Raw genomic sequence first — 23,823 nt, forward strand, 5'->3', positions numbered from 1 at the left:
CAGAGCTGATGCTTTATCCACTGCGCCACCTAGCCACTCCTCTTTCCTCATTTCTTACAGTCCCGTAGTTGATGTCTTACACTCCTATTCCAGGTTTTGCTATTCCTTGATGGAACACTCCTAGTTCTTTGCCACAACAAAATGAATTCTTTTATGTTTATACACACAGGTTTTTATCTCTTTGGAAGTATAAGTCCAGTAATATTATTATATACCCCGTTTAAATGAATTTTTTTTGAGTTCCAAATTGCTTTTGGAATTGCTTTTGAAAAGATGCAACAATTCACAACTCCACCCACAGGACATTAATATACTTAATTCCCTTCTCCCCCCAAACTCTCCAACATTGCCATTTTTGCCAATTTCTCTAAAGTGAATCTCAGATAATTTGCATTTCTCTAAGTATTAATAGATTATTATTTCATATTACTTTTGATAGTTTGGCTTTTTTCTTTTCAGAATTGTTCATGTCTTTTAATCATTTATCACTTAGGAAATGACTCATCCTTATAAATCTGGACTTTTTTGCAACGCAGTTTAATTCAGAAACGTCATTTTTTTTTTTAAAGACATAAAAGGGTTAAATAAAGGATGGACGGCGGGGTGGGTGGAGAGGAGGGCTTCCTTCCTGTCTCCATTAAATTAATAATCCCTGGAGGCAAACTCTGCCCACGATAAAGATGAGAGGAACTTGAACTTCAACGACAAATTATTTAAAGGTTCTTTGCCCCAAACAAAGATGGCAGACTAAACAAGCCATACAAAGTCTCTACTAACCAAAGATGTCTACTATAATGACACCATTTGATGGAATTTCTGCCCAAGTCCAAGATGGCGGAAGCCGCCCTCAACCGCCAAAGGGACGGTCGCGGGCCGCGGTTTGGGTCAACAGTGTCACATGACATATTCCTAGCCGGAAGTTGAGGGAAAGGCGCCGCTGGCTGAAGCGCCTGCGCATTAGGGTAGAGACGCTGTGAGGCAGGAGGGGACTTAAGCTCGTCCTCAAGAGTTGGGACCGTTAAAAAGGCCGCCACGGAGCCCGCCGGAGCTAACGCTGCTGCTGCTGCTGCCCGGGTCGGAACCGCCGGGCCGCAGCCGGCGGCGATGCCGCGAAGGAAGGTGAGAGAAAAACTGGGGTACTTGGCGGGTTCTTGAGGACAGCTTGGTGTGCTGCATGAACTCTGGCCCCGCCCCGTAGCGGCTGCATCCCCTCCTTCTGCACCACACATTTCAGCTGTGGAGCTACTTTCCCTGCCCGAGTCCGGCAGGAAAATGCGGGCTAGATACGGGCCTCGGCCTTGGCTTGCACTATTCCCGTTTTCTGGTTGGCTAGAACTGAGGCCTTTCTGAATTTCAATTGGTCACTCCGATGCGGAGAGCCACACTCATTGGTTGGCCACGCCGCCTGTTTGGGCCCAACGGTCACCTCCCCGCGTGCGGGGGCGGCTGCCGGTCCAGCCCTACTGGGCCCCGACTGGCTAGTGGTAATGCTCCTCCTTTTTCTGATTGGTTGGTCCCGGCAGTCTGTCTCGCGGGGGCGCGCCCCTGGTTTAGCTGCGTGGGGGTGCTTATTGGTTGGAAAAACTTCTTTTCCTCCCTTCGCTCTGGCGATTGGTGGGGGGCGGGGCTTTGTGAGATTTTATCCCTTCCCAGATGGGAGACATAACAAAGCTGCGGGGGCTCTGTGTTGAGGAGACACTCTCCCCTCCTGAGACTGTGCCCCGCCCCCTCCAGGCAGTTGATGCTGAGTCTTGACCACAGTCTGGGGGGTGGTACTTGTTACAGTATGGGGTAGGTGGGTGGGAAGCAAAACTCAAAGATAGGTTTAAGCTCAGCTCCACCATCATCATCATCATCACTAGCATTTATACAGCCTTAAGCCTTGTAAAACACTTCACAAGACAACCCTGGGAGGTAGACACTATTATTCCCATTTTACAGATGATAGAAGTTGAATGACGTTCTGGGTCCTAAAGCTAGTTTGAGGCTGGATTTGAATTCAAGTTTTAATGATTTCAGGCCTAGCACTCTTTATCAGTGCACTTTAATCACCTCATTTTATTCTACTGATGGAAAACAGTACCAGAGAGATGGAATAATTTGACCAGTCATCTAGATAATTGTAGGTACTCCTGACCCATAACTGCCCTTCTTCTGGGTGTGTTGTCTTGAAAACATTCTAGACAGGTTATGGACATTCCAACTTGTCTTTGCAGAAACTCTTTATTAATAAATTTGAGTTTAAAAATTCGATCTTCATAGAATTTGAAGTGAAATTTGGGATGGTTATAGCCTTATAGATCATCAGATTTTTTGAGTGGATCCTTTAACTTGGTGATAAGTTGTAAAAGGATAGCTTCTTAGTTGATTATTTAGATCATAGATCCAACAGAATACATGTCTGCTGTGGAGGGGGATATCGTGTTTGAGCACTATTAGTAAAACAGCAGTCTACCTTTGAGCTTTTTGCTCTTGAAGATATTTAGAAAGTGGTAATTAATGGTTAATGGTGCCAAAAAGGCTGCATCTATTGATGTGCTATTTGAGCACCTTTTAACCTTTATGTTGAGAAACTTCAAGAGGAGAGAAGGAATTTCCCTATTTAATTTGGCTTGCATTCTTTTTCTTGAAATGCTGTTCTACAGAGCATAGGCTCTCATATTTTTGAGTTAATGTCTGGTTCCTTTCAAATGTGACATGTTTAGAAAGAGTGAGAGATTCCATCATGACATTGTAACATTGGGACTTAAACAAAAGCTGTTTTTAGAGTCAGAAGGGAAAGAACCTGACACTAATTTCTCAAGCATGACCTAATGAGTTCTTGGTCACAACCATCCAGCCATTTGAAGTTGGTAGTTTTCATTTTCAGAGTGTGGAACTGATGGTCAAGTTTTTCATATCTTCCCAGGGACTTCTTAAAACAGAGTTAATGATACTGCAACCACACTTTATTCATCTAAGGACTAAATAAAGGCCTTTGTATTACTTAAATGAAATGTACTAATTTCAGGGAAATTGACTCTACATTAGTAAAAAAGTATTGTGCATACCTTGAGTTTGACTTTTATATACTTAAAGTAACCATAATTGTTTTACTTCTGTTATTAATACAAATCCAATGAAGATATGGTCACTTGCTAATGTCTGGATCTGTGATATTACAGAGGAATGCAGGCAGTAGTTCTGATGGAACCGAAGATTCCGATTTCTCTACAGATATTGAGCATACAGATAGTTCAGAAAGTGATGGGACATCCCGGCGATCTGCTCGAGTTACCCGATCTTCAGCCAGGCTGAGTCAGAGTTCTCAAGGTAAAGAGCATTGTTCTTTTTGACCACTTGTAGGAAGAGAGGTGATTGGTTGGTAATCATCATATTGGTCCAGTGCTTAGAGAACCTATTCCTTTACTTAACAGGGGGGATCACTGCACTGAGTGTGCTATATAATGCAGGGGTAAATTACTGTTTAAAAATCAAATCATTAATAGTGATACTGTTAGGGAACATCTTTTTTTAATTGATCCATATGTCAAGAGAAATGCTGCCCCTAGTCTAATGCATAAAGAAGTTGATGGAAGAAATAATAATCACTTTTTGACTTGCTGATTACTTCAATGATTTTAATCTCATTTAGACCAATTTTCTCCTCTTCAAAATGGGTATCCAATAGATATATTCCAATAGAACTTGTATGAAATTGCAGTTTTATCTCCCGAAGGGAATAAACACATATAATTGTGAATATATACACCTTTTTGTGATCATCTCTGATTATCCCTTTTTTCTTGACCTAGAACCAACTTGAGAAAGATGTGGGGGTAGGGTGGGGGAAGGAGTGGACTGCAAATACTTCAGAGCACAAAAGTAAGAAGACCTTTTGTTTTGGAGACTTGATTGTGTTTTGAGCATTTTAGAGCATTTGGTTATGTTGGATGTACTACAGAAATTAATAGGAAATACCTTCTCATCAGACACAGAAATAAGTTTCAAGACCCTTCACAGTTGCTGCTTTTGATTTCACTTTTTTTTTTTTTGTTTCCAGCTGAAGTTTATTTCCTTTCTCCTTGATTTGACTTGCTCCCCAAATGCAAGGATCACGAAATGACATAGTGTTCTTGGAGAGGCCCACTATCCTTGTTCAGGGTGGTTAGCAGTTCACCAGAAGTTGTGGATGTTAAACAACAGCAACACAGTGAAAATGAGATCAAAGCCTCTTCCTAGACTGTTTTATACTCTGGGGACCATATCATAGATTTTCCTCTTGAAACATTGGGTTTTGCATTTTCTTTTCCCTTTACTTTGGAAAGACTTTTGAGTTTTAGTGTCAAGTTGGAGACTCATGGGATAATCCAGTTTTTAGTGCTTCAGGGCAGCTTTTACTGCCTATCAGGATTGAAGTGCTTTTATGTGTATGGTTCTATGTGGGACATCTGGAGAAAATTAAATAGCTCAAGCCCTTGTCTGTAAATCCATTAGGACGATGACGTTTGAAAGTGTCCAAGAGGGTGACTAAGAGTGCAGTTGTTTTGGGATAAGAAAATATTTGTGCATTGTAGGTGGACTACCACTTTATATGAGGGGAACAGATGTTTTGGGGCCCCTGGTTCCTTGTTTTTTGATTATAAGCTTATTGCCTCAACTGTGAATTGTGTGCTGCAAAGACAAAAATATAACATTCCTTGCTTCCAAGGAGCTTTCATTGTATTGAGGGAGACAATATATGTAAATATATCTTTAAAAAAATAAACAGGGTAGACAGGGAAATTAGGAAGAGAAGATAACAGATTGAAGGTAATGCTTGAGCTGAGTTTTTTCACTTGTTTAACATTCATCTTTTAAACTTTTGGTTCCATATTTTCTTCTACTCTCTGGCCTATAGTTGTTTGTTGATTTGGGCCCAGCTAATACTTGTATAACTTGTGGACAGAAATGGAACCTGCATCAAATTAATTTGCTTTTGGGTGGGTAGGAATCAGGGAATTTATTTAATGATTTCTGGGTTTTTTTGTTTTTTTTTTCCCTAATGGTTCCAGATTCTAGCCCGGTTCGGAATTTGCAGTCATTTGGCTCTGAAGAGCCAGCCTATTCCACTAGAAGAGTGACCCGTAGTCAACAGCAGCCCACGCCTGTAACACCCAAAAAATACCCACTCCGGCAGACTCGCTCATCTGGCTCAGAAACTGAGCAAGTGGTTGATTTTTCAGATCGAGGTGAGTGGGAAAATATATATGGTTCAGGGCTTTTGCAGAGAAACTGGTCAGTTTTTTAACAAGGGTGAAGTGTTATTCTTAAATGAATATCTGAGAACCACATGATATTGGCTGTGGAGTAAGGAATGTGATTATTTACCTGGTGTTCTGCTTGCCCCTCCTTGAGGACAGTTTGGTGATGGATAAGTTTTAGGCTCCAGAATTTCTTTGACTATCCAGCTGATTCCAGTCTGAGAGATCTCAAGGAGATCAGATAGCTTCATTGGTCATCTGGGGTTTTGGGGGCCTTCTGTAGGGTGGACCTAGGAGGTTGGTACCAGCTCTGTCTTTTAGAGTCCATTCAAATGAGGCTAACTGTTTCACTTAATGTCTGTGTTGGAACTTATGGATGAATGTTTTCCATCAGCAGTAGGGCATGTCAATTCATTGTGATAGTGATTCTTCTGTCCAACTCTGGAAGCCTTGGGAGTAAGTTGGACATTTGGGTTGATGCAGACCATGCTCTGTTTCCCCCCCACCAAGAAGTTCCCTGTAAGCCAACCTTCCATTCCCGGTGGTTTCTGCTTGTAAAGGTAGTTGATTAAATTTATCTTATTTCTTGTGCATATTACACTGGAAGGAGTGAATGGGCTGACAATAGATTTTTTTTTTTAAGTTCTAGCCAATGTAAATTATCTTTGGTTTTTGTAGTTGGGGAGGGAGCCAGATAAATAAAAATGAATACATTTCTAAAATTTAGCTAAAACTACTCACTAGGAAAAAAAAAATTGACTTTTGTTTCTTTCTCTTCCTTTTGTTTTTTTTCTGTCCTTCTAATGATCAGTGAAATGGCCAAAGGGCCTTGATCAGTTGGGTGAAGTTACAGAATCAAAGAACTTGAGTGGTCCATAGACTGTTTGATTGGTCTGTAGACTGCCACTGTATCCATACTTCATTATCTGCATAACTAAGTGTAGGCTTTAGTTATGACAATGTGCTTTGGAAATTTACCACTTGTTTTTCCATTAGATACTAAGAACACAGCAGATCATGATGAGTCTCCACCCCGAACTCCTACTGGCAACGCACCCTCTTCTGAGTCTGACATAGACATCTCCAGTCCCAATGTGTCCCATGATGAAAGTATTGCCAAGGACATGTCCATAAAGGATTCTGGCAGTGACCTGTCTCATCGCCCTAAGCGCCGCCGCTTCCATGAAAGCTACAATTTCAATATGAAGTGCCCAACTCCAGGCTGTAACTCTCTAGGTTTGTTCCTTGTATCTTGTTGTTCTTTTTCCTCTTTGGGTCAAAATGAACCAGATAATTTACATCCTGTCTTGATTCAAAGTCTTTAATAATAAGACAGACTTACACATGATAGAAAGTTTCTTCATATTGTAGAAACGTCTTAGGAATCAAGAGATCTAATTTTATATAATCTGCTTAAGTGAACTGCTCTACATTTGCAGAAAGAAATAAGGGGCTTTCCCGATGTAGGTTACTGTTCAAATTCAAACTCAGGGTAGAATAGAGTGGAGAGTCACTGCTTTTTGAAGGCAGATAGGTAGGTAAAAGTAGAGTGTAGAATTTGCCATGTTGTTTCTGTGTCTTGGATTTGACTTCCTAATTAAACCTTCTAAATCCAAATCCATGATCCTTTTATGTGGTTTCTTGTTCTTAGTACCTTGGTGCTTGATATTTTAGGATAATGGTTCTTATAATTTTTTTGAAAATATGAGCCATTTTATTGAAGCAAAATCCCCAATGACTGTCTTTCCCACCTAGTTCCACTTGTTACTTCAAACAAACACCACCTTTCACTGGAATGAATGGAAAGAATGATACTGCTTTTTTGGGAAATGTCAGTGAGATGTTTTTAATTATCATAAGTAAATCATCTTATGCAACCAAAGTGTAAGCATTAACATATTACAAATAATAATACGTAAGAGAGAATTCCATTGGTCATATTTAAGAGAACCACTACTTTATAGTAAAGTAAGATAACTCTTTCTTTACTACACTTTAGTGGGAAGAGTTACTTCTTAGGTCCTGAAAGGATGTAGACTTGCATTAAATAATTTAGGGTTTTTTGAACATATTGCTTGTGGTCAAATATTCAGGTGAAGCCTTTTCATTTGACAGAATAGTGGGAAGGAGATTCTACAACTTTAGTCCTCATTTGATTCAAATTTACTGATAGTTTAGAATGGCTGCATCTAAACAATGAAGACTGCCTTTTAAGTATTTTATTTGTGAGCTTCTTTGTTGTTGACCAAATGAAACCTCCCTTTTTTTTCCCTTCTCAGGAAGGCCAAGTCTTTCCTTTATGCATAAGGCATTCTTTGTCCAGAATTAAAATTAAAACTGGTTTTCTCCACAGGGCATCTAACAGGGAAACATGAAAGACACTTCTCCATATCTGGATGCCCACTGTATCATAATCTTTCAGCTGATGAATGCAAGGTAATTTACTTCTCTTTTATAGAACATCAACCTTTAGAGTTCAAATGAACTTCCACATCAAAGGCAACTTGGGGAAGTCCTTTCAATTTCATTTGCTTAATAAGTTGTACATGGATGAACTGATTGGAATAATTCATGTATCCAGGTTATAGTCTAAAATTTGCTCTTTCCCTTTCTCAACTACCAACAAATGATATTTTCTAAATTTCCAGAGAACATTGTTCATAGGCTACCTGTAGGTACTTGGTTAAAACTTTGAAGCAATCTTTATGCTTGGGAATTGCTGCTGCTTTTAAGAATGTAGTTAGAAAACTGTGATTTGGGGGGGTCAGAGTTTAGCATTTCTAATATAATAGCTACCATTTATATAGTGCTTTTCGGGTTTGCAAAGTGCTTTACATAGATTATCTCACAAATATTCAATAAACAGGAACTATTTAAAAAGGCTTAAATGATCAGCCTGGGTCCTGAATGGGTTCCTTCTGAAGTATCTGGGTAGGTCAGCACAACTGGTGAGACTGTAGTGCTCTAGGCAGAAAACCTTGATGTCATTTCTTTGCTCCCTTTCTGAGGGAGTTAATTTCAAATAAAAATCCCAGTCATTGGCCATAAATTGCACTCTTAACTCTAACCTACTACCTGACAATGTTTTTTGCCTTGTACAACTAAAGGTGTAAACTTTCTAGAAATTTAAAAACCTTTATTAAAGTGAAAACAAATTAGAAAATTTTTTACATTTTTGTTCTCATAGATGTGAGAAGTTTAGTTTAAAAACATAAAGTGTATTATATGTGACTAACTTCTTATGCTTTAAAAGTAACTATGTTAATAGAATGAAAGGAAGAACACAAAAAAGGAAACTAGCATTTATAAAACACTTATATGCCAGGCCATGTGTAAAACACTGAGGATACAAATATAAGCAAAAACATTGTTTCTATTTTCAAGGAGTTTACAATCTATAGGGGGAAACAATAACATAAATGGGAGCTGGGGGAGGTGGGGTGGGAAGGTGGTTCTGATATCTATAGGAATAGCAATAGTTTCAGCATCTTCACAAAATGGAGGCTCCAGAAGTAGCTCACCAAAGGGAGAAGGGGAGTGGACCTTCCATGATGAGGGGCTGGCAGGGAGGCTCCAGGCATAGAAGGAAGTTCCACAGTGAGCTAGCTTTAGAAAGGGGTGTAGTTTGGAAGTCCAGAAGTCAAGTTGAGGACTGTCATTTTTGATTCATTTTTTTCTATCATTCATGCCAAGCATAGTGCCTGATGTGAAATATATTTAATAAATGCTGGTTCACCAATTTTTGAGTTTTTAATAAAACAATACAGTTCTTTTCAGCTCCTTGTTAACTCATATTCATGGAGAGTCAGAGGAAACTTAAATTTTTATTTTAAATCTGAAATTGATTCTCTATCCTAAATCTTTTGACTGAGAAGGTCAGTAAACTCTTTGCTACTAACTTTGCTACTAACCTCAGAGTCTGTTTTACTTTGGGGCCCAGTTAGAAAGAAGAGAATAGATCTTCTATCCTCTAGTTCAAAAGTTGGTAAGGTAAATGACCTGTACAAGTAAAAAAGGTATTGAGTTCCTCCTTGTCTTGTGAAGAGGGTAGCATATCCTTAAGAGACAGGCATGTGCGCTAATAGTAGTTCAGTTATTTTTAACTGATTCCTGGTGAACCCATTTGGGGTTTTCTTGGCAAAGATACTGGAGTGATTTGCCATTTTCTTCTCTAGTTCAGTATACAGATGAGGAAACTGAGGCAATTTTCAAGGAAGAGGAAACCAGTAGCACTCAAAGCTACCTGTTTCCCTTTATATTCACCTAATTCTTATCAGGTGGTTGTTGTTTTTTAACCAACATCCTAGTTTCAATTCACCCATTTGTAGTTGTTCCTCCCCTCCCCTTCCTCCTTGCCCCCAGTAATTTTTTTGTCTGCCTTCTGGGGCTCAACAGGACAAGTCTTAATTCATCTTCCACTTGCTATACTTCAAATACTGAATACATTTGCATTATCTCTGAATCTGCTATTTTTTCTAAATGCTAATCATCAACATTTCTTTATATGACATAGGCATTCATATGACTTACAGCCTTCAAGACTTAGAGTGATCTGATATCAGAGATATTGTTACTTCAAAACATAAGGGAGGCTGAATAGTAATGAGGAATGAGTCCTGAATTTGGACTCAAGGGACTTGGGTTTCAAATCCGTGCTGTGCCACTACCACCTGCCCGAGACTGGGCAAACATCTCTGGGCTTCTATTTCCTCACCTATAAAATGAGAGAGTTGAATTAGATGGCTTCTGAGGTCCTTTGCAGTTCTGAGTATTCTAGCTTTCCTATTGAGTAGTTTTCCAAAATTATTTGGGGGGCAGTAAAAGCTATTCAACAGGATGTAAAAAGTCTTCCTTAAAGCATTTTCTTCATTCTCCACTTTCCCCTCTCCACTCCTTGTTGTCTAGCCTTTCCCCTGCCAATCTATTGTAGATATTTTTGATTCTTTTATTGAACAGGTAGTAAGAAAAAATTGGAAGAAAAGGTTTTACTTTTGAATTTTCCTGATGATATTTTTGCCCTAAATATCTGTAGGATGTTGGCGGAGGGAATGGTTATGTGCATATGGCTCAGTATTCCCTGTCCCAATTCCAGGGGAATGTAAGAGGGGCTTAAGCAGGTAGCCACATTTCCAGTTCATGGATACTGGCTTTTTGATCAAAAGGACACTAGATCACAAGTCAGAGGACATGGTTTCATTGTTGAGTGTACCTGGTTAGCTGTAGGACTATGCTCTACTTACTTTATCCCTTTGGTCTTTCACTGCTCTTTCTGGAAAAGAAAAGAAAAGGCATAAATAACCCTTATCCTACAGATTTCAAGGCATATGATGATGACAAAATGAGATTAAGTAGAGTTAAAACACTTTGTAAAAGTGTTATGTAAATTTAGGACCTATTATTAAAATTTATTTCTATGCTTCAGATGATTTGTAGTCTGAACTTTTTATAATGCCTACTCTCACAGTGTGCATAATGGTAGTCGGGGGTTTTTTTCCCTTCCAGGTAAGAGCACAGAGCAGGGATAAGCAGATAGAAGAGAGAATGCTATCCCACAGGCAAGATGACAACAATAGGCATGCAACCAGGCACCAGGTGAGTGCCTTACTAGCGTAATGGCCACTCGTGATTTTGTGACACGTCCCAGGTCTCCTTTGGAGCTTAATATTTGCAGCTAGGTATGGGCCTCGCCCACATTAGATGCAGTTTATGTTTGATGACCAAGGTACTGCACTTGTCCCTTGCTTCCTATGTGCTTATATTTGATTGGCTTCCAACACTTTGCTGCACATTTGTTTAAGAAATGTATAAACATTAGAAAAGGCTTTGTAAACTGTAAAGCACTGTATAAATGTCAGCTGTCAATTCTCTACCTCAGAAGGCAGTTGTGAGAAAAATGATAATTTGCTATAAGAACTCCCCTCCCCAAATGTTTATATATTTAGTTTTGTGATCTTATTCCCTGACTGGTGGGATCCATGGGGTAGGAATTATATTGAATTATAATTCAGTTTTCTATAGAATTTAGAATTTAAAAGTATTTTAAGTGATTTCATTTGATTTGCATAGAAGCCTTATGAAGTAATTAATGCAATAGTATTTTCATTCTTAATTTTATATATGTAAAGGCAGACTTTTTCAGTGAACATTTATAACTCTGTATAGGCCTGGGAATTCAGAAATGAAAACAGACATTTTCTGTCTTTGAAGACCTTAAATTTTAGTATCAGAAATGAGATATATACATAAAGAATTAACACAGATCAAGAAATTACTTAGTGTGTAAGAAAATTCAAAAGCAGGGACAAAAGCAGTTGGAGAAGAGATGGATCACTTCTAACTGGGAACATCAAGAAAGGTTTTGCACAAGACATCATATCCAAGTTATATTTCAAAGGAACAGAAGGATATTAATAAGTAGAGATGATTGGGGTTCTGAGGGGTGGATGGGTAAGTCTGTGTGGGATTTGTATCAAGCATGGAGTCAGAGTACAGAGGCTAACAAAGGAAGCATGTGATAGAGATACATAACCTGATGTGACTGAAGGGTATACTGTGAAATAAAACTGAGGGAGTAGTTTTGAGCTTAATTGGAGAATGTTAGGCTAAAAAGTTCGTATTTTATTCATAGGAAGTAGAAAGAATTGAAGTTTTTTTAACAGGGAATTAAAACCATGAAAAATACTAAACTACATTAAATAAAAATAAAATACAATTATCTCTTCTACATTCCACATTCCCTATTCCAGTTTCAGTATTTTGTGGGGCAACATAAGAAATTAAAAGGGAATTTTTTTAGAGTTTTACAGAAACTGTAGATGATACCAGAAGGCTAGTAGTAGACAACACAGAAACAATTTAGAAACTCAAATGCATAAAACATACGTACAGCTTTCCATAATGTCAACATATTTTTAATACCATAATATTTCAGACTTTTCTAATATAAAGAGTGGGTCGAAAAATTTACACTGATTTTTCAGATTATGGAGGTGCTATGATCCTAATCCCCTTGATGTAGAAAGGATAATTGTAAATTAGCAAGATTACAATAGTGGTGACATAAAGAATATATTATTGAAAAAAGAGATTGGAAATAGTAAGATCAGTTAAGACTGCTCTTAACAATTATTTGAGAAGTGATGATGGTGCAAACTAGGATGATTGAAACAAATACAAGCAGGAATGTAAGTAGATTTGTTAAGATTGGATGAAGGATAATGAAAGGGAGGTGGAAGTAAAAGATGGCCCTAAAGTTCTGGGGCAAACTGACAAATGCAACAGATGTACAAAGTTAGGAAAGAATGTTCTGAATGGAAGATGGCATCTTTGATGTCACTGAGATGTTCAGTTGAATATATTCATCAAGTACTTGGAGAATCACAGCTGGAGACAGATTTGGGAGTCATTTTTAAATATAGGGTGATAATTGAAACTCTGAGGGTGAATTAGATCCAACCAAAGTGGGCACCAGAGAAAAGGAGAACAGAGAACATAATAATCAGAGAGGTAGCTGGAGAACCAGAAGAGAATGAGATTGAAGTTACAGGAAGAAAAAGTGATCATTTGATCACAGTTGGGAAGGAAGTCCAGGATCGTTGTAAATGATAATGGAGGGAATGATAAATGTGTCTGTGTGTATGTATCCATATATGTGTCTGTATATTTGTGTTATGTACATATGCGTGATTTATCTCTGTGTTTGTATATCTACATATGTTGCATATATGTGTGTCTGTATATCTGGGCTTGTATTCATATGTGTGCATATCTGTGTGTGCATGTGTGTGTCTATCTCTGTATGTATACATATATATGTGAAGATATAGCTATGTGTGTTTGTATGTCTGCATACATCTGTGTGCATATTTGTGTATATTTGCATGTGTGTGTCTGTGCATATATGTGCGTGTGTCTGCATATGTACATGTGTGTGTGTCTATATCTGTATTTACATGTGCATCACTTGGAATTTTAAAATTTGCCACAAAGATTCACAAAGTAACTGTTCTGCAGTTATCCCCTTGTTTGGATACCATTTCAGTGCTTTCCATGTCTTCATAGTTAGTTTGATTCCAAATTTGAATTTGTTCAATTTCATAATTTTCTTGTGCTCCTTTCTAGGCACCAACAGAAAGGCAGCTTCGGTATAAGGAGAAGGTGGCTGAGCTCAGGAAGAAGAGGAACTCTGGACTGAGCAAAGAGCAGAAGGAGAAATATATGGTAAGATAGTAAATGCATTATTTTCCTAAAACCTTATGAGACATTTAATATCTTTGATTCTAGACATTCCTTGCTTGCTATACTTTGTTTGAAATTACCTAAAAGTGTATGGATGCAAGATCACTGAAAGTCAGCAGAAGTTACTGTTAAACTCAGTACCAGGGTTGTTGATGTTGGGAAAGGAGGTGAATAGAACGTAATATAATGTTTGGGTCTTAAGAACTGTGAATGATCAGCACAAGTCATTCCTGTTATTAGGAAAACAATCCTTTCTTGGCTCTGTCATTCCCTTAAGCTGTCATCCTTAAAAAAACTGTTCTAGCTCTTTGCCTCCACTTGTTCTCTCACTGTGTCCTCAACCCACAATAGCCTTCCTTTTCACATCTTCATTCAACTGAACCAGTTCATTCCAGCTTACCAGTGATCTCTTAGACCAAATCCAATGACTGTTCTCAGTCTTCTCAACTCACTGCAGCTTTTGACAAAGTCCACCACATCTCCTCCCAGATACTCCCTCCCCTGTAGATTTTCATAACGCTGCCCTCTCTTGGTTTTGCTCATCAATCTCCTTTGCTAGGTTATCTATATGCTGTCTTCTAACCTCGGTTCTCTACCCAAGGCCTCTTTTCTTTTTATGTCTGTTCTTTCTTTTTTGGTAATTTTATCAACTCCCATGAGTTCAGTTATTTCTTTGCAGATGATTTCCATGATTGTATTTTCAGCCCTAGTCTCTCTCCACTCCCACCTGTCCATTGGATATAAATATTCTACTTATTCTAAGTAGCTCAAACTCAACAATCCCAAATTGAAATCATTATTTCCCTCCTCTCCCAAAGCTCTTTTTTCACTTCACTTTTTTTTTTTTTTAAATCAGGAGCATCACCATCCTCTAGTCAATGAGATTCATAACTTTGGAGTCCTCTTCATTTCCTCACTCTTGTTTACGTAACATATTTCAGTTGCTAAAACTTGATTCTACCTTTACTATATCTTGGCTTGCTGTCTCTTGACACTTGAATGGCCACTCTCAATTCTCACTTAGGCTACTGCAATAGCCTTCTAATTACTTTCTTGATCTCAATTTTCGTTCTCTTTAAAATAATCTTTCATACAGCTGCCAGAGTGTTGTTCTTAAAACATGTCTGATCCTGTTGTTATTGCTAAATAAACACTCAAGTTGGCTTCACATTAGCTTTAAAATCAAATACACACACTGCCCTTTGGCAGTTAAAGTCCTTCACAGCATGGCTTCAACCTTATTGTCAGTTATTCCCTTGTATGTACTCTTTGGTCTGGCTAGATTAGCTTTCTTTCTGTATCTCACACATCCTCTTCCATCTCCTGTCTCTAAATCTTTGTACCAAAGCAATTTGTGCTGCTGAGAACCCTAGGTCCCACAGCTCAACTCATCATCTATCTCTTATGTGAGGCCTTTCCTGATCCCTTACCCTCAGCTCCTACCCTAGTTGCCTCTTGAGTTTTGTCCTCACTAAGGGTGTGTGCCTTTAAGGTTGACATGACTAGCTCATTATGTTGGATCATTAGGTCCTTTGAAAAAAACAAAAAAGATTATTAATGGCTCTGGCAGACTTGGATTGAGAAGGCTTGTGGGTCCAAGTACCAGTAGCCTGAAGGTGTCATGCTGTCTTTTGGTGTTTTTTAGGAGCACAGACAAACTTATGGAAGCACCCGGGAGCCTCTCCTGGAAAACCTGACCAGCGAGTATGATTTGGACCTTTTCCGAAGGGCACAAGCTCGAGCATCAGAGGATTTGGTGAGTCTCATAATCCCTTAGGAAGTCAAAACAGTCACTAAGGAAAGGATACTTAGAAACATCTATGAAGAGTGATTGGAGATCTAGTTGATCCAGAGCCAAAATGGAATACATTTTTTCATTAAGATAAAACACTTTTGTTGATCGCTATTGAGTTTATTGTTGCCACAGAATTATGTATTTCCAAAGTACTGTTTGTTTGGATTCCCATTAATAAGCCTTTCATCATTTATTTTTGATGCCCCAAATAGAATTGTTGAGCAGTGTTAAGAAAATTCTGTTAATTATTTTTTTGTGGGAGATTGAAAATAGACTTTAAAGAGTAGGTGTGTTCCAAAGTTGACTTTAATGTGAAACGAATTCTCTTTTTTTGTTGTCTTCATTGGGTATAGGGAATAGTGGGGGGAATTTCCTAATAGATTCTGCTTTACATTTTGAAAATGTAAAGAAGTTGGCTTTGTGGTAACAGCCACATTGCCAGGAAAACCTTCCTCATTTGTTTTCTTGCTCACTTTTCAACACTTTGGCATCTAGAAACCAGTTCCATAGCATGGTAGATATTTGCTATGATCCTAGAGTAGGAATCTAGCCTAGGAGCATTACTGCTGCACAATGGCACTTCTGGAACTTCACATCCTTTCCCTACTTTGGCATCTGACACTTGGATGTGTATTTTCTTTTTCCTTTTCTTTCTCCTTCCCTAAATCCTGGGGAATGCTACAGTTTCTCTAACACTAAGAATTGTATGTCTAGAACTAGACAGGACCTTAGGGATGGTCTAGACTGATTCCTTCAATCTGTAGTTGAGGAAATTGAGGCCAAAGAGATGAAATTATTTTCCAGAGGTCACATGGGTAGTAAAGAGCACTGCCTCTGGAGCTGGAACATCTGTGGAACTTTGAGTTCCAGTCACATCTCTGACATTTATTAGCTTTGCCACCTTAGGTAGTAAGTCACTTAGCTTCTCTGAGCCTCAGTTTCTTCATCTTTAAAATGAGGTAGTTGGACCAGATGGCCTCTGAGGTTTCTTGTTGGCTCCAAAACCATGGCATTCCACTCCTATCACTTTGGTATCACTAGAACTAAGTCAGGCCGTGACAGTAACATCTAGAGGTGAGTTTTTCTATCTAAAATCCTATAAACTATTCTAATTGGAAGGGACCTTGAAACATTTTATAGGTAAGGAAATTTAGAAAGTTTAGGTGACTTATACAGCTTGCTGGGAGCAGAGCAGATACTTAAACCCAGTCAACTAATCCCCATTCCATAGCACTTCCTTTTTCTACTGTATTATGACAACTGTATAGTCTAGATGAAAATTTCTGGCAACTTAGATAAAATGAATCATTTCCCTATTTTGTCCTTGTTTAAAATTTGATACATAAAATTTATTCAGAATGATATTGTATTTAGGACTGTTCTTAAATATGGGGTGATATGATTGGCATCTGGGCATAATCTTTTTCCTTAACTTTATTTTCAAGAGATTGAGACTCTTCTGCTAGTCTCAAGTTTTTCATTGAATTCATCTCAGTGTTAGGATCATTTCATGATCCTATCTTCTGATAAGCATTAATTTCTGAGCTCTGCAGTCTTTCTAAAATAAAGTCAAGGAAGGATCTCAAGCTAGTTTACACCTTTTCTTCTTCTAGGTTTGCTAGATATTGGACCTAGTTATTGGTTTAGAATTAGGTAAATGCTGCCAAAATCACACCAAATGTATTATTTTCAAATACTAATTTTTCATGTAGTTACTAAAAGATTTTTCTAATAAGCTTGTGTTAATCCCTTTCCTTTAGTGATGATATGATTATAGAGTGTATGTTAAAGACAAGGAGCGTCATTGAGTTAATGGTAGTTCACTTTTTGTACCTCTTCAGTGATAATGCTGTCAATTACTCTCTGTTATATCTCAAACAGAAAAATCTAAAAACTCCAAACTCTCAAAGTCACACATCAAAATAAGTTACAAAGATCTTGGAGTGAAGAGGCATAAAGAGTTATATGGGGAAGGTAGGATAGGAGAAAGAGGAAGATATATATAGAAACACCACCTATATCCCTTTCCCCTCTAATGAAATAGGAGTATCTCCTGCTTGCTGTTTCACTGTAGAGAGAATGGGTCATATAAATTGGGAATGTCACAAATAGAAAAAATATAATAGTCTACATAGAAACAATTTTGGACTACTAAACCACAATTATTTTTATACCCCCAAATGGCCACACATAAATAAGTATTTGATGTGTAATTTCATGTTTTGGAGAGGAAGATAATGCTAACATCATAATTTCCTCATAGAATCCCTATTTGTAGTATGAAAAACACAAGTATTTCTCAGCTTATAATTTGGAAAAAACCTTGCTTTCACTAGATTAAAACAACAAAAACCATATTTTGGAATGACAGGCAACCTTTGTCTTATGTTTTTGTCATCTGAGCTATGTGGTCACAGGAAATATCCTTTTTTCCTGCTGCCTTTTTTTTTTTTTTTCTTTTTCTTTTTCCCTTCTGTTGACTGTTGTATAGTACCATAAATACTTACCTTTCTATTCCTCTTACACATACTTACTAATCTCTGTGTGTGTGCATCCTTGATTGTTACTTCAAATTGGGATCACATATGAGGTGTCAGAAAGGAAACAAAAAGAGAGTGGGCACCTCCTTAGGCATCTCTCCTATTCCTGTCTTCCTTCCCAGCCTCCATTTAGTCTCAGTCAAGTAGCATGTGTCAGCCCAGAGTTTCTACTATGATAAAATCCTAGATTTACTCCTTACTAGAAGTAAAATTCTTAAAGTTCCAAAAAACTGTTCTTCTAGGGAAGCAGTGAGAATGATTTTGTTTTGTATTTGGACAAATGAGGGAAGACTTTTTGAAAAGTGATACCAGGAGAAAGGGAAGCAGATAGGCCAGTATTAGGGATCCACAGGGGAAAAAAAGGATTCCAGTCCAGGCCTAAAAGGGCTCCTGAATGTTTTCCTTGACAGAATGGTCCTTGTCTCCAGTTTTCTATGGCCTCCCATCTCTCACTTCATTCACTTCTTTCCTTTTTGTTTCTGTAGTGTGGAGCTAAGGGAGTGAGTCCTTCTGTTTGGCAGGTTGAAAGACCAAGGGCTTGGATGGTAGGAGGAAGGAAGAAAGATGTTTTGAATGAGTTTTAGTAATTAGAACTTCGAATGTGTTTTTCTATTAAAAAAAAATTGTTATACTTTGTATTAATACCAATGGTAGCATAGTATTTTTAGAACAGTACCTTTATATATATTTTACATTTTGACTAGCATGTTTCTGTAGGAAAATGACTAATAAAGTTTATACAATGAAACCTATATTAGATTGCTTTACCTTCTCAGGGAGAAGAGAGGAGAGGAAGAAATGGCTAGAATTTGGTATTCAAAACTTTAGTAAAAATAGTATTTACGTGTAATTGGAAAAAAAATATAGTTTAAAAAAAGTTTATACAGTGACAAATCTACCCACCAGCCTTTTAGAACATAATCCTTTTGCAAGATGGGGAAGACAATATGGGGTGATATGATAGTTCCACAATACATTACATTTTTCTCTTTCCTAGGCTAAATTATCTTTCGTATTCTTCCTTTATGATTTAGGTTTTTTATGAACAATCAAAGCTATGTATATCCAGTGATGCCTTTGGGGGGGGATTACTAGGTAGTGCTGTTAGGGCCATTTGTCCTTCAATGGAGTGCCTTCAGATGACTGTGTTCTTGTGAGTTGGAGTGTTCTTGTGATCTGCAGGGACTGTAAGTGTTGCAGGATTGGGCCTTTCCCTTTCAAAGATCCTAAAATGCTAGGTGGTGATGTATTGGTGTTTTTCTATCTGCTCTGTCATGGTCATTTCTTGTTCATTCTTTTTTCTGTCAGTAGGTTTGTTTTTGTCCTAGTGAGATTTAGAAGGTCCATGTGAAATTGTGTAAAACATTTCCATAAAAGCCTTGTTAGCAGGTAGTCTTTTGGAAGCCTGGTAAAATTTATGTACTTTCAAGTAAGAGAGAAGTAAGAGCTTTAAATAGTAAATCTTAAGTTATTAGAGGAAAGGTATTCATTTTCTGAGACCCTGTCCTCTAGGGGTGGAACTTTCATGGCTCCCCTAAATTCTAACCTTTATTCTTCTTTTCATGTTGATCTTGACATACACATAGTTAGACATGTTATTTTATAGCCATTTCTCAGCTACAATAATTGGGGGTAATTTAACAACCAAGAATTGAGTATCATTTGGGATTTTGGATTGCTGGATGTGCTGGATGTATATTTAGTGATTAGATCTTTCATATTTCATTTTAGTTCATTTTATTGGGTTCCACTAATTATAAGGACCTTTCATTCTGATGACTATAGGGAATATCAGATTGAAATAAAATACTTATAGTACAAAGATAATATAAATGTAGAGATGATGTCCATACATTATGTGTGTATAGTTAGTCAATTATGTTTGTCTCCACCTACATCTCCACTTAGAAACGCTTTAATTTAGTATAGACAGCACAAGCACAGTATTAGGTATAATCAGGTTTTTATGGGCTTTCTGATATTGATGATTATGATGATATTGAACTCGGGTCTTCCTCTCTAATGTTTCCTTTCTTGATATAGGAGAAGTTGCGGCTGCAGGGCCAAATCACAGAGGGCAGCAACATGATCAAAACAATTGCCTTTGGACGATATGAGTTAGATACCTGGTACCATTCGCCCTATCCAGAAGAGTATGCACGTTTGGGACGGCTCTATATGTGCGAATTCTGTCTCAAATACATGAAGAGCCAAACAATACTTCGTCGACACATGGTAAGCCTCTTTACTATCGGGTGCATTAGAGCTAGCATTAAATTATTTATATTAAAAAGAAATCTGGGCATTTGAAATCTACAGATAATATTTAACTAATAAGGCCTCAGGAGTAGGTTAACTATTACAGGAGTAGGTTAAAGTATTCCAACCCAGAAGGATGCAGTTTGTGACATAGGTGCCATTAAATAGTATTGGAGGAAGTTATTTATACTCTCCTCATAATCTATGATTGTTTATTTTCCTTTTCTTTTGTTGATCTGCTTATTTTCCCTTTTTTCTCTACACACACACACACACACACACACACACACACACACACACACACACAGCATTTAGCAGCATTACTCAGCCTAGTTAGTGGTATTCAGGCCTAAAGAGTTTTCACTCATCATTATGATAACTAACATGTATATGGTTCTTTAAGGTTTTGTAAAGCGCTTCCCAAATTATCTCACTTATGTCCTCATAACAACCTTGCAAGGTAGGTGCTATTATCATTATCTTCATTTTATAGATGAGGAGACTAAGGATGTGAGGGTAAGTGACTTTTTCAGAATATCTGATATACTTAATAAATATCTTAGGATTCAAACTCATCGTTCTGACTTCAAAGCTAGCATTTTTTCACTGATCCACTTAGCAAGTGGATGAAGGCATAGAACTTGAAGCGTGTTTGACTCTTGCTTTTGTTATTCACACACAGATGAATTTAAAAATTGGGTTATCTTGTGGTAAAACTGAAGTCAGTGTTTTACTCTCCCCTGCCACTTTTTATGTCTCTTGGTCCTTCAAAACATAAAAGGATTTGACAGCACTTATATTTTGACTGATTGTCACACATAAACTATAGCTATGAACTTCTCAAGAGATCTCTAATTCTAGGTTAGAAATTTTTATAAGTTTTGCTACCTTGCGTTTTAACACATCTACCACTTCCTAATAACTCATTCCCTAGTACTTGACCACAAAAAACTTAAGAACATTTAATACGGTGATTGCAATTGATAGCATGGGTAACATGTCCTTTTAAAGGCATTTCCAGCAACACAGAAGATAAATCTCTTTTATGTAATTTAAAGTATCTCATTTTTGAGAGGAAGAAGTCGAATGGGGTGAGCAATGCCTTCCTTTAATTTTAACATTTCTCATCTTCCTCTAAAACACACTCAGATACTGAAGATCCAGCTTGTTTCTCATAATGTACACTTTTTGATTTTTCTTCCTTGTGTCACCACCCTGGTTGGCAATCATTCCTCACTTACCCCTTTCGCCCCCTTAGAGTAGAGTGGTATTATTATGGGAAGGTATTCCCTTCCTCCCCCTCTAGCTGTAGATAATCCATAGCCTCAGGTTCACTTCTTGGATGAGGGAAAAAGATTTATGAGCAAAAGTCACTTTGGGTTTTTTGTTTTTTTGTGTTTTTCTTTTGCTAAGGCAATTGGGGTTAAGTGACTTGCCCAAGGTAACACAGCTAGGAAGTGTTAAATGTATGAAGTTAGATTTGAACTCAGATCCTCCTGACTTCAGGGCTGGTATTCTATCCACCACACCACCTAGCTGCTCCAACATTGGGTTTTGAACCAAAATATAAGGACTGGAAGACACATTAGACTTCATCTAGGCTATCCCCTCATTTTATGATTGAGGAACTGAGGAAGAAAGGTTATGACTTTTCTCCGGTCATAGAGCTAGAAGAACTAAGTCTAGAAGCCATGTGGGCTGATCCCTAAACTAGTATTTTTTCCTGTATTCCATGCTACACAAAAATAAGAGCACAGAGGGAATCCTTTTTATAGCAAGGTTGTTCTCCATTGCACTTTAAAATGCAAATGAACTTTTAAAAAAATTTCTATTTGCACTTAACCTTTTTAGACCAGGATCTATGATACCAAAACCATGTTGCCAATGGAGTTGAATGCTGGATTGAGGATAAGAAAAGAGGTAGCTAGTGCCCCCTAGTGGTCAAGGACCATTGGTTTTCCAAACTGGTTTTCAAGTATGGGATTGTCAGCCTTTTCTGAGAGCTTGCTTTTAATTATTCTTGTGGCCAAGAAGGACTCTTTTTAATAATCATACGATTATATTATGGCTTAGTTTACTCATTGAAAAATGGGGAACCTGTCTACTCTGGTGGGGATGTGAAGTTTGTTGGTAAAGGTGATAGTGAAGTGTTTGGCAGCTTTAAAGTGCCAGAAATAATCTGCTTATGTATTTCCTATTGGCAGGAGGAATTTTATTTTATTGTGGGGTATTTAGTTGACTTTTATGTAGTGGAAGATTTTAATCTCCTGTGGCAAATAGTGCCAGAAAGTTGTTGCAGTAAAAATTAAAGGAATTTGTAGTAACTTCAGAAGCTGTTACTTTAGAAGAAAACTTTTTTTGGGGGGGGAGGAGGGGGGAGATCAATGTTCTCCCAAAATGTATCCAGCTGCCTTTCAGCCTTAAGCCTTATTCAGCTTTGACTAATTAGCCTTAGTGTTATCTTTAAACTTTCAGTAGCAATGTACTGATGTGAATTTCCTTTTCTTATAGGCAAAATGTGTATGGAAACATCCACCAGGAGATGAGATCTATCGTAAAGGCTCCATTTCTGTGTTTGAAGTTGATGGCAAGAAGAACAAGGTAAAAGAAGTGACTGACTCGGGAGCAGAGATAGTATAATTCCGTTGGAAACAAAATAGTATTTTCTTAAAATGATACCATGTCAAAAACTAGCTCTGAAGATAAACTTTCTTTAGTTATTTCAGAACTTATTAACAGTTATGGAAGTAAGCTGTGCTGGTTTAGACAAACTTCTCTATTTATTCTCCTGGAGCTTTATATTTTTAGCCTTAATACTTTACCTTTGCCCCAAGATTACTAATTATTAGAACTCTTGAGCTCCCTTTTTACTATATTATCTTCTCTTCTCTGAATCAACAAGCATTTGTTAAGTGTTTTTGTTATGTACTCAGTGATAGATATAAAGCCAGAGATAAAACAGTTCCTACTCCCAAGAAGTTTACATCCTTTCAGGGGAGATATTTGCATATAGAAGAGTATACTAAATAAATCCAGAACAAGTAGGGAGAGAAGACATTAGTAGTTGCATATAGAAAGATTGAAAAAAGGCTTCCTTTAGCAGGTGGTGTCTGAGTTGTGTCTTTCAGGAAGTGAAAGATCCTGTAAGGTAGAGGTGAAAAAGGAAGACATGCATTTGAGTCATGTGTGACATCAGTGCAAAGCTTGGAGATGAGAAACAGAGACAAAGCAAGTTTGGTTGAACTATATAGTGTGTGGGAAAGTAGATAATAATAATGAAGCCAGAAAGATAGCTTAGGAATAAGCTGCATGGAGCTTTAAAAGTCAAGAAAAATATATGGAATTATTGCGGCAATAGGGAACATCTGGAGTTTACTGAGTAAGGAAAGTATAGTGTTAGTCTATGATTGGCAGCATAACATAGCAAGTGGTAGCTTCATTGGATTAAGAAGATCAGTGGCAGTAATTGCAATTAATCCAAGGGAGAGCTAATGAGAACCTGAACAAAAATGGTGGCCACATGAGGAAAGAAAACCGGTTGTGTGTGCTAAACTAAAGATATTGTAGAGGTAAAAATGGTAAGAGATTGGATGTGTGGGATGAGGGAGCAGTTAAAGATGACATTGAAGGTAGAGGAGTGATTTTGGTGGGGTAAAATAATGAATTCTTTTCTGGTTATGTTGAGTGCAAGATATAGATCTCAGGGCTATCTAGTTTGAAATATACTATGGGCAGTTGTAGATGTGAAACTAGAGTTCAGGAGTGAGTC

General features: G+C 37.7%; 1 protein-coding gene across 2 annotated transcripts in view; it reads left to right on the top strand.

Moving 5' to 3' along the window:
* The first annotated feature begins 947 nt into the window (after positions 1–947).
* KAT7 (lysine acetyltransferase 7) overlaps positions 948–23,823 on the top strand; it is a 28,861-nt gene continuing 5,985 nt past the window's right edge. The window contains exons 1-10 of one of the 2 annotated variants that reach the window (XM_051994774.1): positions 948–1,119; positions 3,165–3,312; positions 5,034–5,210; positions 6,219–6,458; positions 7,576–7,658; positions 10,725–10,814; positions 13,344–13,442; positions 15,106–15,216; positions 19,839–20,030; positions 22,566–22,655. In XM_051994774.1, the coding sequence (XP_051850734.1) occupies positions 1,105–1,119; positions 3,165–3,312; positions 5,034–5,210; positions 6,219–6,458; positions 7,576–7,658; positions 10,725–10,814; positions 13,344–13,442; positions 15,106–15,216; positions 19,839–20,030; positions 22,566–22,655 (1,245 nt within the window). In that variant the 5' untranslated portion in view covers positions 948–1,104. The remainder of the gene's footprint in view (positions 1,120–3,164; positions 3,313–5,033; positions 5,211–6,218; positions 6,459–7,575; positions 7,659–10,724; positions 10,815–13,343; positions 13,443–15,105; positions 15,217–19,838; positions 20,031–22,565; positions 22,656–23,823) is intronic. The other variant, XM_051994775.1, reaches the window with a different exon arrangement.

Source organism: Antechinus flavipes, chromosome 4, assembly GCF_016432865.1.
Source record: "Antechinus flavipes isolate AdamAnt ecotype Samford, QLD, Australia chromosome 4, AdamAnt_v2, whole genome shotgun sequence".
Lineage (NCBI taxonomy): Eukaryota > Metazoa > Chordata > Mammalia > Dasyuromorphia > Dasyuridae > Antechinus > Antechinus flavipes.